This window comes from Heterodontus francisci, chromosome 1 (genome assembly GCF_036365525.1).
Source record: "Heterodontus francisci isolate sHetFra1 chromosome 1, sHetFra1.hap1, whole genome shotgun sequence".
NCBI classification, from domain to species: Eukaryota; Metazoa; Chordata; class Chondrichthyes; order Heterodontiformes; family Heterodontidae; genus Heterodontus; species Heterodontus francisci.
Window position 1 is genome coordinate 18,543,884 of NC_090371.1, and position 16,807 is coordinate 18,560,690.

At 40.5% G+C, this 16,807-nt stretch overlaps 1 protein-coding gene across 1 annotated transcript in view; it reads right to left on the bottom strand.

Moving 5' to 3' along the window:
• Positions 1 to 12,440, bottom strand: part of tlx2 (T cell leukemia homeobox 2) — a 64,439-nt gene extending 51,999 nt beyond the window's left edge. Inside the window, exon 1 of the mRNA XM_068040813.1 lies at positions 11,987 to 12,440. Coding sequence (XP_067896914.1) covers positions 11,987 to 12,440 — 454 coding nt within the window. The remainder of the gene's footprint in view (positions 1 to 11,986) is intronic.
• Positions 12,441 to 16,807: the final 4,367 nt, after the last annotated feature.

The following is a 16,807-nucleotide window of genomic DNA, read 5'->3' on the forward strand; positions in this document are numbered from 1 at the left end:
AATGTGGAGAAATGTGAGGTTATCCACTTTGGTAGGAAAAAAGGAATAGAGTATTTCTTAAATGGTGAGAGGCTGGGAGCTGTTGAACTTAGTCGCTAACATGTAGGTACAACAAGTAATTAAGAAGGCAAATGGTATGTTGGCTTTTATTACAAGTGGATTTGCGCATAGAAGTAAAGATGTTTTGTTGCAATTATATAGAGCCTTGGTGATTGTGTACAGTTTTGGTCTCCTTACCTCAGGAAAGATATACTTGCCATAGAGGGAATGCAACAAAGATTCGGCCATTTAATTCCTGGGATGGTGGGATTGTCCTATGGGGAAAAATTAAATAGACTGGGCCTTTATTCTCTGGAGTTTAGAAGAATGAGAGGTGATCTCATTCAAACATACAAAATTCTTACAGGGCTTGACAGGGTAGATGCAGGAAGGATGTTTCCCCTGGCTGTGGGGTGGGGGGGGGGGGGGGGGTGCAGTGTCAAGAACCAGGGGAACACAGTCTCAGGATAAGGTCCAGGCCATTTAGGACTGAGATGAGGAGGAATTTCTTCACTCAGAGGGTGGTGAACCTTTGGAATTCTCTGCCCCAGAGGGCTGTGGAGGCTCAGTCATTGAGTATGTTCAAGACAGAGATTGATAGATTTCTACATATTAAAAACATCAAGGGATATGGGGATAGTGCAGGAAAATAGTGTTGAAGTAGATCAGCCATGATCTCATTGAATGGCGGAGTGGGCTCGGAGGGCTGAATTACCTACTTCTGCTCCTATTTTTTATGTTCTTATTTTCTTAAATACCAACATGGACTTGTTCGGCCAGATGGCATGTTTCTGTGTTCAGTGAGACCAAAAAGAGTGGGAAAGCTGAGGAAGTGGTACTTAGACTGATGTCAATCCTAGATTTTCAAAGTTGATTAGAGAGATGAAGGCGCCAGGAAAGAATTGGAGAACTTGTCAGTTGTAAGGATGTCACCATTCACTCCTTTTCTCACCGATCGATATTATCTCCCTGTTCAGCAACACCCCAAATTTAAAATTCTCAATATCATGTTTAAAGCCCTCCATATCTTGCCCTTCGCTATCTCCAATTAAATGGAGAGAGATTGAACAACGGTGGTACAAAGGGATATCCTGGTGCATGAATCACAAGAAGTTAGTACGCAGGTACAGCAAGTGATTAGGAAGGCAAATGGAATGTTGACATTTATTGCAAAGGGAATGGAATATAAAAGTAGGGAAGTTTTACTGCAGCTGTACAGGATCACATCTGGAGTACTGTGTACATTTTTGGTGTCCTTATTTGAAAAAAATTGCATCAGCAGCAGTTCAGAGAAGGTTCATTCGATTAATTCCAGGGATGAAGGGCTTATTGTATGAAGAAAGGTTGAATAGCTTGGGCCTATACCCACTGGAGTTTAGAAGAGGTAATCTTATTTAAACATGTCGGATCCTGAGGGGCCTTGATAGAGTGGATACCCGGAAGATGTTTCTTCTTGTGAAGGAAACTAAAACTATGGGACACAGTTAGATAGAAACATAGAAAATAGGAGCAGGAGTAGGCCATTCGGCCCTTTGAGCCTACTCCTCTATTCATTATGATCATGGCTGATCGTCCAACTCAGTAGCCTGTTCCTGCTTTCGCCCCATACCCTTTGATACCTTTAGACCCAAGAGCTATATCTAACTCCTTCTTAAAAACATACAATGTTTTGGCCTCAACTGCTTTCTGTGGTAGCGAATTCCACAAGCTCACCACTCTCTGGGTGAAGAAATTTCTCCTCATCTCAGTCCTGAAAGTTTTACCCCGTATCCTTAGACTATGACCCCTGGTTCTGGACTCCCCCACCATCGGGAACATCTTTCCTGCATCTACCCTGTCAAGTCCTGTAGGAATTTTATAGGTTTCTATGAGATTCCCCCCTCACACTTCTGAACACCAGCGAATATTTTCCTAACCGACTCAATCGCTCCTCATACGTCAGTCCCACCATCCCAGGAATCAGTCTGGTAAACGTTTGCTGCACTCCCTCGATAGCAAGAACATCCTTCATCAGATAAGGAGACCAAAACTGCACACAATATTCCAGGGCCTCACCAAGGCCCTGTATAAGTGTAGCAAGACATCCCTGCTTCTGTACTCGAATCCTCTTGCTATGAAGGCCAACATACCATTTGCCTTTTTTACCGCGTGTTGCACCTGCATGCAGTGACTGGTGTACGTGAACATCCAGGTCTCGCTGCATATTCCCCTCTCTCAGTTTATAGCCATTCAAATAATAATCTGCCTTCCTATTTTTGCTACCAAGGTGGATAGCCTCACATTTATCCACATTATACTGCATCTGCCATGCATTAGCCCACTCACTCAACTTGTCCAAATCACCCTGAAGCCTCTCTGCATCCTCCTCACAACTCACCCTCCCACCCAGTTTTGTGTCATCTGCAAATTTGGAGATATTACATTTAGTTCCCTCATCTAAATCATTAATATTATTGTGAATAGCTGGGGTCCTAGCACCGATCCCTGCGGTACCCCACTAGTCACTACCTGCCATTCGGAAAAAGACCCATCTTTGTTTCCTGTTTGCCAACCAATTTTCTATCCGTCACAATACACTACCCCCAATCCCATGCGCTTTAATTTTACATGCTAATCTCTTATGTGGGACTTTGTCAAAAGTTTTCTGAAAGTCCAAATAAACCACATCCACTGGCTCCCCCTCATCAACTCTACTAGTTACATCCTCAAAGAATTCTAGTAGATTTGTCAAGCGCGATTTCCCTTTTGTAAATCCATGCTGACTCTGCCCGATTCTACCACAGTTCTCTAAGTGCTCTGCTATAAAATCTTTGATAATGGACTCTAGAATTTTCCCCACTACCGACGTCAGGCTGACTGGTCTATAATTCCCTTCTTTCTCTCTACCTCCCTTTTTAAATAGTGGGGTTACATTAGCTACCCTCCAATCTGTAGGAACTGTTCCAGAGTCTATAGAATCTTGGAAGATGACCACCAATGCATCCACTATTTCTAGGGCCATTTCCTTAAATACTCTGGGATGCAGACCATCAAGCCCCAGGGATTTATTGGCCTTCAATCCCATCAATTTCCCCAACACCATTTCTCTACTAATACTGATTTCTTTCAGTTCCTTTCTGTCTGTGTTCCCCAACATTTCGGTAAGAATAAGAGGTCTCCCTTTTAGAATGGAGATGAGGAGAATTTTTTTCTCTCAGAGGGTCGTTTGTCTGTTGAATTCTCTTCCCCAGAAAGTAGTGGAGGCTGAATTATTGAATTTATACAAGGCTGAGTTAGATAGATTTTTGGTAGACAAGTGTGTCAAGGATTATGGGGGTGGGGGCTGATGGCAGACAGGAAAGTGGAGTTGAGACCACAATCCTATCAGCCATTATCTTATTGAATGGTGGAGCAGGCTCAAAGAGCCAAAGGTCTACTTCTGCTTCTAAATCTGATGCTCCTATGTAACCCTCTCCAGCCCTACAACTCTCTAAACACTCTGCAATCTTGTGCATCCCCCAGTCCCTTCTCCCACCATTGGTGGCTGTGCCTTCAAACAACTAGGCCTACTAACCATCTCTTCTAACCTTCTCAAGCTCAGTGTTGTTCAGTGTCTGATTAGTGTCTGATTACACTTTGAAGTGCCTTGGGACGTTTTCTATGTTAAAGATGATCTATGGATGTGAGTTGTCATTGTTATCTGTTATTTATATTGAGCCTTTAACATAATAAAGTACCTCAAGGTGCTTCACAGGAACTTGATAAAACCAAATATGACACTGAGCCACAAAAGGAGATATTAGGGCAGATGACCAAAAGCTTGGTCAAAGTGGTAGGCTGTAAGGAATGTCTTAAAGGAGGAAAGAGAAGTAGAGAGGTGGAGTGGTTTAGGAAGCGAATTCCAGAACTTGGGGTCTAGCTTACTGAAGGCATGGCCATTAATGGTGGAGCGATTAAAAGCGGGGATGCTCAAGAGACTGGAATTATAGGAGTGCAGATATCTTGGAGGGTTGTGCAGCTGGAGCATATTACAGAGCTAGGGAGGGGCAAGGCCAAGGAAGGATTTGAAAACAAGGGCGAGAATTTTAAAACTTAGGTGTTGCTTAACTGGGAGCCAGTTAACAGTGTAGGCCATTGAGCACAGGGGTGATGGGTGAATAGGATTTGGTGTGAGTTAGGACACAGTCAGCAGAGTTTTGGATGACCTTAAGCCTACAGAGGGTAGAATGTACAGAGGCTGGCTAGCAGTGCATTGGAATAGTCAAGTCTAGAGGTAACAAAGGCTTGAATGAGGGTTTCAGCAGAGAAACTGATACATGGACAGAGACGGGTGATGTTACAGAGTGGAAATAGGCAGTCTCGTGACAGCGCGGATATGTGGTTGAAAGCTCATCTCAAATATGACAGTAAGTTGGAAACAATCTGGTTCAGGGTCTCACAGTTGCCAGGGAGAGTGATGAAGTCAGTGGTGGGAGAGCAGAGTTTGTGGCAGGGACTGAAGACAATGGCTTCAGTCTTCCCATACTTAATTGGAGGAAATTTCTGCTCATCCAGTACTAGATGCTGGACAAGCAGTCTGACAATGTAGAGACAGTGGAGCGGTTGAGCGAAGTGGTGAAGAGGTAAAGCTGGGTGTAAAAGAGAGAAAACATATGTATGTAACATCTATGCATACAATCACATAGATATATACATATGTAATGTACAGAGAGAGAGAACAGTTTCTCTACATGCGCACAACATATATACACACACATAGTTATATATATATAGACAGTTATGCACGAGAACTGAACTGAGTTTCATAGCCTTCCGTCTAATCCCAATTTGTCAAACATTTTCTGTAAAAAAAATTATAACATTAAAATACAAGATCAAGTTTAGGGAGAGCACATTATCAAATACAAGCATTGGAAAAAAGGGTGATTAGCGGGGTTGGAGAGATGGATTTTAGCAAACGACTATGTTGATCGAAAGAGAAACATTTATAGACGAGAAAAGAAACGGCGAGGTCTGTTGGTGAGTTATAATGTATACACACCCATACAAAACCTCTACGTGTATATAATGTGCCGTTTACGTGTTTCTAGAATATTTATAGAACAGGTAAACTATTTCTCACACACCATACTGTTCATTTGGCCCAGAACATATAGTATAATGCAAAAGGACAATTACTGAGTTGTGATATTTATCGAGACATTGGTCTCAGTAATTGTTTTATTTAATATTATATTTCGCTTTGTTTCCTCTCCCAGGTTGTGGGTGAGAAACCGGCGACCTGTGTGTGCACATACGGACATTAGAAATCATCTATAGACTTGCCATTTATTTTGTCGATAAAGTATTATTTTGTGTGTTTCTATGAACTTAATTGTTTTCTAAAAATCCATTTTTCCAGGGTGTTTCGTTGTGCTTTTTATAATCTTGGTTTTATTTAATAAATATAAATAATTACATACAGAAAGGGATTGATGAATTGGGATTAGGCGGGACGCAGATTCTGTGAAACTTCCGATAACTTCAGAGACGGATTCCCAGATAAATCTTTACACTCAGTCCAGTGTCAGGGAAGGGAGGTAATATAACAAAATTAACAGGTGAGTACAGGGGGGAAAGGGACAGAAGGGTATGCTCGATCACACATTATACATTCATTATTACAATGTAGTAAACATATATCTTTGAGTTCAAAGATCGTAGATTATTTTATCTTTTATATTTACGCTATACATAGTAAATCATATACACAATTTGACATGCTGTTTGTATTTATAAAGTCTTATATTCTTTGGCCTCCTTATCTCGAGAGACAATGGATAAGCACCTGGAGGTGGTCAGTGGTTTGTGGAGCAGCGCCTGGAGTGGCTATAAAGGCCAATTCTAGAGTGACAGACTCTTCCACAGGTGCTGCAGAGAAATTTGTTTGTCGGGGCTGTTACACAGTTGGCTCTCCCCTTGCGCCTCTGTCTTTTTTCCTGCCAACTACTAATTAATGATTTATATTATATATAGAACAGCCTTAGCCACTATGCAATGTATTTCATGCTTATTCAAGAAATGCAGCATATTTGTGCCCAATATATTTCCTGTCGTGATTGTTCTGGTAAAGCTGTAGATGGATGATTTATTTATAAAGTAATGGTGGTGGACTGGGAACTGTTTGGAACAGCTGTTACATTTGGGGTTTCTGAACATAAGTTCATGGGCCTATAGTGCGGGCACTAGACAGATTGAGAGAGTCGACAAATCACGAATTTTAAGGGTTTTAAAGAGCCCAATGGGTCAAACGAATTTTAAAAGCCTGTAGATTGTACGAGTTTCAGGTTTATGTCTACCTCAGCTTCGAAATGCAACCTGCTGTCATTATTTTTATTCTCTCCATATTAAAGCATCATTCACGGCAATTAATTTCTGGCTTTAAAGAATCATTCTCATAAAAAGAAAGATTTGCATTTATACAGCGCCTTTCACGGCCTCATGACGTTCCAAAGCACTTTACAGCCAATGAAGTACTTTTGAAATGAAGTCACTGTGGTAATATAGGAAACTGCAGCTAATTTGTGCACAGCGAGCTCCCACCAACAGCATTGTGATAATGAGCAGAAATTTGCTTAAATTATTGATGTTGGTTGAGGGATAAATATTAGACCATGTCCCCCCGGGAGAACTCTCCCACTCTTCTTCAAATAGTACCATAAGATTTCTTTTACATGCATCTGAGGGGACAGATGGGGACCTGGTTTAATGTCTCGCCCAAAAGACAGCACCTCCAACAGTGCAGCACTCCCTCAGTACTGCGCTCAACTCCCAACCTGGATGTAAGTGCATAAGTCTCTAGAGTGGGACTGGAACCCAAAGCCTTCTGACTCACTGATCCAAGGTTGATAAATTCTACAGTCCTGACCTATTGAGTCCTGTCATTGAATTATCAAATCATATAGCCCAGAAGGAGGCCATTCAGTCTATCATGCCTGTGTCAGCTCTTTGAAAGAGTTATCTAATTAGTCCCACTCCTCTGTGGTTTCCCTGTAGCATTCTTCCTGTTTCAAGTATACAGCCAATACTCTTTTGAAAGTTATGATTGCATCATATTCCGCCATGCTTTCAGTCAGTTCATTGCAGATCAGAACAAATCGCCATGAAAAAATTCTCCTAATCTGTCCCCCGTTTTTGTTGCAGGGTAACGACAATTGGTGAGGTGGGGAAATGAATGCGGTCTCTCTCTGATCCTGTGTTTGAATATTAAGCAGGTGCATGGGCCTCTTTCTGTGTTCCTTCAGATATCACTGTGCCTTTGGTTGTGTGCTATATGGCGTTTCCACCCCTAATACATCCCTACCCCCAAAAAAAAACAAAAGGTGCCCGTTCCACAAATTAATTTCAACAAGATTACTGAGGGAAGGATTGCACCCAATGTCTATTAATCTGGGAGGGGAGATGAGGAGATTGTTTTTTACACAGCAAGTTGTTATGATCTGAAATGCGCTGCCCAGCAGTTTCAATAGGAACTTTCAAACGGGAATTGGATAAATACTTGAAATGGGAAAAAAAAAACGTTGCAGGGCTCTGGAGAAAGAGCAGGGCGAGTGGGCCTAATTGTCTGTACGTGTGAGCCGGCACAGGCACGATGGGCCGAATGCCCTGTGCTGTAAGATTCTAAATAGATTTCAGATTTCTAACACAAAGCTCCACATTCAGGTGGAACAAAGCAAATCACTGGGATGCGGGGTTGCATCCGAAAATAAAGGGAGATGGGGGTGTCGCCAATGGCTAGAGAGACAGGCCAGTGTTAGTCCCTCACTCACAGAATGAGGTCAGAAGTTACTAATTTAATTTCCAGAGTACGACTGCAAATGGATATTTTTTTTTTTGCCGAGCGGCCAGGGCAGAAGGAGAGATCAGTGAGCAGTGGAGGTGACGGGGAGCCGCGGTTGAATCCGAGCTGATTCGAGAGGCACTTGATAAACCTGAACCAGTCCAGGCTTTACTGAGATGAGCTATTTCATATGGGTGCTTATCTGCAACAACCTGAGCGCTCACACATACAGACAGACCGAAGCTAATGATTTTATATCATGTCAGGAGAAGTATCTTTGAGAATGTTGCTGGATGTACATCGAATCTTACAAAACGGACCAGCGGTGAAAATTGCTCATTTCTACAAAACCGGGTGGAAATATCAATTCGTAAAATAAAAGGCGGCATTGACGACAAATAAAATCTTTATCTCCATATATTCCCGCTTTCCATCTCACATTCTCTCTCTACTCCTCTCTTCCTCTTGCTCACTCCCCTTTTCATTTCCCTTTTTCATTATTTGCTGTTTTTTCTCTTCATCTTTCCCCTTTATCTTTCCCTTCTCCTTCCGTTTCTTTTTCTTTCTATCTCCCTTTCCTCCCATCCCCTTTATCTCCTTTTTCTCTCTTTCTGTCCAGCCCTCTGCTTCTCTTTCCCTATCTCTTCATTTTGGATCTCCCCCTCTCGCTTTCCCTATTTTAAAAAAATCTCTCCCTTAACTCTTTTTCCTGTTTGTTGCGAAATAGAAAAGAATAAGACACCGCTCACGGCGGCTTCTGAAACAGCCCCTAGCTTGGGCTGATTTACAGGGGGTATTAATAGAGCTCATCCGCGGGGACCAGCAGTGAAGTGAACCCGGGCAAATGCCCTCACACTCGGCGCCTCCTCACGGGTTGCGTTGTTGCAATTTTGCGACCGGCTGCCTTTCCATACTTGTGGATTAATACAGATCATTCAGATTGTTCTACTATTAATGCAATCTGCGTGTGCGAGTAATGTCTGCGATTTGGTCACAAAATTAATCGAAAGTCCGTTGAGAACAAAAACTGAAACTGCTGAAGATGTTTAAGGTTCGCAGCAGAGCTAGAAAGTTGTTAAAGAGCGGCCTCTTGAAATTATACAACGCGTATACAATGCTACAGATAAAGCCAAGAATGCAAATAACCTTCATTTATATGGCTCATTCCCAGGCCCTTTACAAGCAATAAAATAGTTCTGAAGTGTGGTCATTCCTATCATGCACGGAAACGGGGTAATGAAAGATTCTACAATGTGAGCGGAATCAGATCATCTGTTTTGTTTGAGAGATAAATATTTCCTCGGACACAAGAGTGTTCTATCTTACTCATCCTAAATCCTGGGACATTTTACGTTCATCTCAGAGGGCAGACAGGGCCTTGCTTTCAAATCTTCATCCCAACCAGTACTTAAAGCTTCGAAGATCAGATGTAACTAGATGTCAGGGAAACATACATTTCATTCAGGAAGGTGAAGATGTGATAGGATAATGTTTGGCGTGAAATCACCTGCAAGTTCCCCTCCAAGTCACACACCATCCTGACTTGGCCATAAGTTCCTTCATTGTCGCTGGGTTAAAATCCTGGAACTGCCTCCGTAACAGCACTGTAGGTGTACCTACACCCCCCCCCCCCCCCCATTAATTTCATCGGTTCAAGAAGGCGGCTTATCACCACCTTCTCAAAGGCTATTAGGGATGGGCAATAAATAATGGCCTAGCCAGTGACGCCCACATCCTCAAAAATTGTCCCCCCCCCCCCCCCGCCAAAAGTATTAGTTCTGATCTGTCTTTGGGGCCCGTCGAAAATTTCCAGAATTTTCTGCCTGTATTTGCAGAATTCCAATGTTCTCAATTTTTCTCTTTATTAAAATCATCACTTACAAAGGCTGTCCAATTCATTTAATGCAGTCACACGTACCATATGCACCATATGTTCAAATGTACCATAATCATACAGATATTAATAGATACAGCGAGCGAGATGTGCGTCTCCAGGTACCCCAAAAGTGAATAAACTGAATGTTAAACCCACATGTGTGCAATATTACTTATTAAATGCGGTGAATGCATATACAGATGTTTATGAAGAGACAGATGAGGAGTGCGCATTTATTTATAAATAAAACTTCGTAATAAAAATATATGCTTCCCCTGTCAGAGCAAGAAAGCGTATTAATTTGCAATGTATCGCTGAGGGCTTAATCTTCAGTCGGTTAAAACCCAACAAAGCCCGACCCTCAGTTCTGCACGGACTGTCGCAACAGCAGGAAGTTGGTGTTTCGAAAATACTTTAAAAGTTCATCTCTCCAGTACACGCATGTTCTCATTACAGCATCTAAACTGTCCCTTAAATAACCCCCAATATTGTTTTCTCAAATCACTTTTGGAGTTAAGACTGAGCTCGGTCACATGCCATGAATTTATACAGTCGCCAATTTTCTGTGCTTACTTTCAAATAATGATCGGTGTTCCTTACCTATACTCAGGAATAATCGTTTAATAGTTTATGGCTTTCCATTAATATTTTAAATATTTTAAAAGAGGCAAATTACAAGAGTTCAAAGTCAGAAGCTTGTGTTTTAAAAATAATAATTGAATGGCTTAACATCTGTAACATTTACATATGTATGTGTGTATTGGAACAGATCGCGTATAGACAAAATAACAAATTATATTACAGCACTAAATGAACATTGTAATTTAAAATAGTAATTAAAAATTCATGTTTTGTTCCCCAAGCAATGCAGATTATCGCTGGGAAAGGCAGAAAGCTTTGCAGGCATCGCCTTGAAATCTTTCAACACTCTTCGTGCGGTTAATGAATTTAGGAGAGCGATCACCGTTTTGTGGGTTTATTACTTATCAGTTCTTTTCAAAATCATACAACTCTGAATATAATGTGCGTGGTGTTGGGAAGCTTCTAGTTCGCCTTTAGACGGAACCTGGGGAAACCCAGAGCTGGATAGACCCAGCAAGAAAACGAGAATGAGTAACGGCAGATTGGGAAATGGGGCGGGATATATATATAAATGGACACCCAGCAGCAGCTAATAAAACTGACAAAATAAATAAACAGTGTCAGAGCAAACACAACCATCTTAATGCCACGGCAAGTAACATCAATAGTATTAATGTGTCTGTCTTCAAAACGCGACCTCAGATACAAGTGAAATTATTACGCAGAAAACACATTCTTCATCGCCGTCATCTATACTCAGCAAGACTACTATAAAGCTTGAATAAACATCATTCAAGTCACGGTCTGTCTCTGAGGGAGACCCGATTGATAAATTCACACCAAACATTTTAAATGATGCATGCGTTTATGGAGACATATACTCCCAAATAAAGGATTAAACGAATTGCTAAAGACATTCCTAACACTGGCAATAAAATATATATGTATGTTATTCTGTTGTTCTGCCTTTTAGGGCGTTAGTGTGGTGTTTAATTATAGATAATTAAAACGGTACAGGGCCAAAACCATTACTGAAACACGTCACGCTAAACATCCCTTAAATCGATAGAATGATTCCAAACGGTGGAAAATACCTCAAGGTCTCCACTCCAGCACCGAATGGACAATTTGTCCTTGTTTTGTTCCAAGCGTGATTTATTTTTTTTCCCCCAATTTCAAATAGAATAAATTTTTCTGCTACACGATTTGCTTTCCAAAACTTTCTTTCTCGCCATCCTGTCAATATGTTTTTAAATGATCACTTTCTTCATTCTGCAAATGTTTTTTTAAATGTTTTCTATATTATGAGTTAACTTTCAATCAGACGTCTTATTAATTTCCACCTTTTCATTCTGCACTTTCTAAACTTTTATATTCCCTGCCCACTCTCACTGAGATCTCTAACTGAGTTTGTCTGTCCCATTTTAGATGTAGCTTATTTAAAAAAATATCCTTTCTTCATTCAGGCTATTTGGTTCTCCCCTCCCCCGCTCTCGTCTCCCGTTGCTCTATAGCAAAGAATCGCCGAATAATAACCATTCGGCCCATCGTGCCCTTTGAAAGAGTAATCTAGTTAGTCCCCCCCCCCCCTGCTCTCGCCCCCATAGCCCTGCATTTCTTAAAATAATAATTAAAAAAAATACAGTTATATCAAACATTCACCCAACACCCACACAAATGCAAGACCTCACCTGTTAATCTGTCTTTGGCAAAACGCCTGCTGCTCTCCATCCAGGGAAAAGTAAAACTAGATAAGTTTGCCATGTTGCCCATGCTGGGGAGACAGGGCACGGTTGGCATCCCGGCCGAGAGAGGTGGAGGAGGCATTGGTCTGTGCGCGGGCACTCGGATCACCCCGGCCCTGCTGTTCATATTAAGATTCATATTCATACTTACATTCATATTCATAGACATGTTAACATTATAGGATCCCGGTAATCCGGCCATACTGCAGTCGTTATTGTAAGCATTACTGTAGCCATCGGAGTGAGAGTTGTACATGTTGGTTGCGATCTGGCAATCCGATTCAGCAACTCTGTTAGAGTGCATACAACTCCCTTGGTCCGAATTGTTCAGGATTTGATCAATTCCAAAGTTTATAGGTTCATGATGTGAATGCGTTTGCTCAATTGCAGCATGATCCATGTTTTCGAACAATATTTTTGTCGCAATTTTCCAAATCTTTTTTTTTTCCTCTCTTCCCCAAAATGTTTTTTTTTTGGTTGTAAAATGAATGAGAAAAGCAAAATAATCCACACGGTCCACGATGAACTGCTCTGGATTATTATTTGTTTCTTCCTCCTCCTGAATTGGGTGAATTTAATAAATAAAATAAAAAATATGTAATAATTTACAAAAAAATTAGGAGCGCATTTCCTCTCCTGTCGAGTTACATCCGAGTTTCTGCAGGTAGCTGCGCCAGTGCGCCGAAAATCCCGGGGTTCTGTGTCCTCATTGGTCGCCGTCCATGATTGACAGCTCAATTCCTTTGCCCCACCTCCGCTTGCCATTGGCTCAGTCCTGCTGTGATTGACAGTCGAGCTACCCTATCAAGCCTCAGCCGCTGGGGAGCCTCTCAACGATGATTGCAGCAACTGGCAGCAAATTATCGGTTTCCATTGATAATTTAGGCTCTTCCTTCTCTCCCCGCCTCCAATCCAGGGGCTTGGATTCTGATTGGTTATTCCAGATTGATTGATGGGCGGCTCTCAGGCGCACGCCGTGCTTTGCAGCAAAAACGAGGAGGTCAACAGCAATGAAAAATGATTTGCAATAAAGACTGGAAAAAGGATAAAATGATCCTAACATTTAAAAAAACACGAATTTAGATCATTATCCCAATTGTTATTAAGAAATAGCAAATATAAAGGGATGAAAAATCTATCAGCTTTTTTTCAAAAATTCTCCCGAATTCGTTATCGATGCACTTTTTTTTGGATCTTGCTTTAATATTTGCAGGGACAATGCACGGCCTAATGTAACGTTACCAAATTAGGTTTAAATTATTTAGTTTCAGCAGACCTAAGCTGCTTCACCGCTGCAAATGCGCTGGGACGCCTTGACTGGGGGAATTTGACATTGGAAGCAAACTATTCCCGCAAACTGTTACGAATGCAAAAACAAAGCACTTGTGTAAAACTGCAAACGCTATTACGGTCACCCATTCGCGACCTTCCAGGATGTCTCCTTGGTGAGTATTTATCTCACTCACATTGTGTTTTCAGGGTTTTATTTTTGTTGGAGGAAATATCCCACTGCCTGTCACACACTCGTTTCATGTTCTTAATGTGGGAAGTATTCCCAGCAATCAGAATGTATCGTATTATTCATGAATCTCTATACATATCCACAAAACTGGTAATTACAAAAAGGTTGACAACTGCAGGAGGGTTTTATTGAACTCCTTTGTTGAGTAATTCGACGTTTAATCTATGAGTATGCAGTTTTTATTTTGAAGTACAAGGTCCGAGTTTGGTAATTGTCAAATTGCATTTTGATTCACTAAACCAATAATTTAATTTCCAGGAAGTATCAAAATGAATTTTGAATCGAAACAAATATGATACAATATATAATATATATAAAATAATATTCATAATATATAACATTTGTATTATCAATTACATACATTGTAATATACATTAACAATAAAATGAATTCTGCACAAATTGCAAAATATATTACTACTAACTGCTCAACTTTATAATATATTTAATTACAACATATAGCTTATACATTGCGGTCAAATTACAGGAACTTTTCACTGTGTTTCTGTTTGGAATACTTGTACTTACTTTTCGGATGGGGAGAGAGATTGAGACGCATTATTTGGGACCCTAACATTCCACCAGCTATTGTTGTTTTGAATTCGTTTTTATTTTTCTTTCATTTTATAAATATCAAACACTGGAACCGGACAAGGCGGTAATTGCCATAAAGGAACCAGACAATGAGACAAGTGAGAGATTAATTCGAGCCAGATCTAGTGCAAAATATATTCTGCCTGGTAATTATCATTAATTAATTTGTCATAGAAAATCCCTTTCCCACACTTACTATAACAAATTAAATGAATGGTAATTCTTAGACAGGCATTGCAGTGCAGAATATATTTTACACTACATATTACATAAATACAAATGTTCATTGTCTAGAAACATAGATTTATAAACTGGTGTTTAGAGATCTCTCTTGTAAGGTTCTTCTTAATTCCCATATATTTAAAGGATTGGTTGTGTTTGACCACCCGATTTCTCTACCAGCCGAAGGGATATTTATAGATAGAGTGGATGCATGCAGTTAACAGTAAATGTGTCAATACTGTTGTTTTATATAATGTTCCCTTTGCCTACATTGCAAGTTGGTGGATTGCAAAGTAATTCGTTATATGTGACGCGATTTGGAACTTTCTGAGAGACTTGATCATTCTTTATATAAATAGGAATTTTCTTTCCGACTTCTCCCGTTCGGCCTTATTGATGTATTACTAAGAATGACGCTTTTTATTACTGGTACCTGCGCGGGAGACTGTAGAGATTAATAAGATCAGATCCATTTAGTACAATGCGGTAATGTCATCATTTATTGATGCATTTATTTATGAATTAGTGCCGGGTTCTCGTTCTTTGCCTCCCCCCCTTTCCACTTCATTGGTTTCAGCGAATGGTACAACACAGAAGGAGGCCATTTGGCCTATCGTGTCTGCGCCGGCTCTTTGAAAGAATTCTCCATTTAGTCCCACTCAGCCCTTAGCCCTGTAATCCACCCCCCCCCCCCCCTCTTCAATTATTTATCCAATTCCCTTTGAAAAGTTACTGCAATTGTACAGGGCATTGGTGAGACCACACCTAGAGTACTGTGTACAGTTTTGGTCTCCTTACTTAAGGAGCCATATACTTGCATTGGAAGCAGTTCAGAGAAGGTTCACTAGACTGATTCCTGGGATGTCGGAGTTGTTTTATGGGGAAGGGCTGAGCAGGTTGGGCCTATGCTCATTGGAGTTTAGAAGAATGAGAGATGATCCTTATTGAAACATTTAAGATTCTGAGGGAACTTGACAGGATAGATACTGAGAGGATGTTTCCGGTCCTGGAGGAATCCAGAACCAGGGGTACAGTTTCAAAATAAGGGATTTCCCTGTTAAAACGGAGATGAGGGGGAATTTCTTCACTCAGAGGGTGGTTAGTCTGTGGAATTCTCTTTCCCAGAGAGCAATGGAAGCTGAGTCATTGAATTTATTCAAGGCTGAGTTGACAGATTTTTGATCTACAAGGAATTCAGGGATTATGGGGACAGACAGGAAAGTGGAGTTAAGGTCACAATCAGATCAGCCATGATCTTGTTAAATGGCAGAGCCACTCGAGGGGCCGAATGGCCTACTCCTGCTCCTATTTCTCATGTTCTTATTGAATCTAATGCCACCATCCTTTTAGGCAATGAATTGAGGATGATAACGCCAACTCTGGCACCTCTTCAGCTTTGTTTTAAAACGTCAAAACTTATGTATATAATTTTAAAATCTCGGAATGTACTGGTGATCAGGGCCTAAACCATTGTTTTTTTTTTCGCTCTTGGACTATAGCCAACCTGCCCCATTCGGCACTAACTATAACAGAAGTGAGCCCTTGTCTAGGAATATTAAATCCACATTTAATCCCTGTTAGATGACCAGGGAGTCAGACGGCAAAAGAGCCCGCATTTCCATCAGTTCCAAATTGTGTAATTTGAAGGCTGCCGCCTTCATATATAAGAGGGACTGATCAACCAATCCCAGAAATAAGATTTATTAAGCAAAAGGTGATCATAATCTAACAAAGTTTTCAGTGATTCTTTGATATGTATTAGGACAAGGAAATGTCTGAAAGTGAGTTAGCATCTTCACCGTGATCTCTGAAATGCTGATAGTTTCGGCGCGGTGCTGACAGAATGGCGGGGAGACCCGGTCAGTTCAACAAAAACTCCAACTTAAGCATTCTCTCTAAAATTAAAAAAATGCTGGATTTAAAATAAAATTCTATTTACATCAGGTATCCCCGATTTGAGGTCACGGCTTCACTCACCGTTCTCCAATAACAGTGAATTATGAGCTTTTTTTTTTGGCTAAACCTTCAATTAAAAGAATTTTTACATTAAACATTTCTTACGAATGACGCTAGAATAATTTCCAGTTAAAGTGCCCCCCCCCACAGATACAGACAGTAAGGAGGTTTTCATTAGTTATTAACACTTTATTAAATCAAAAAATCATTTGCAATAATTATTTTAAAGATCATAAAAAAGCTTAAGCTTCAAGTAATGACACTATAATTATTATCACAATTGTTTGTATTATTCTAAAATATTATGGCAATAATTCGTTTTTGTGATTAATATAATTATAAATTCAATAATGATTTTTTTTTCAGGTATTCATGTTAACTAATTTGTGCAATTAATTTCCCCGATTGCTGAACGGACAGCTAAACTTGTTCCCACTTACACTTTTCTGTGGTTACGACCGCGGTTTTAATTAT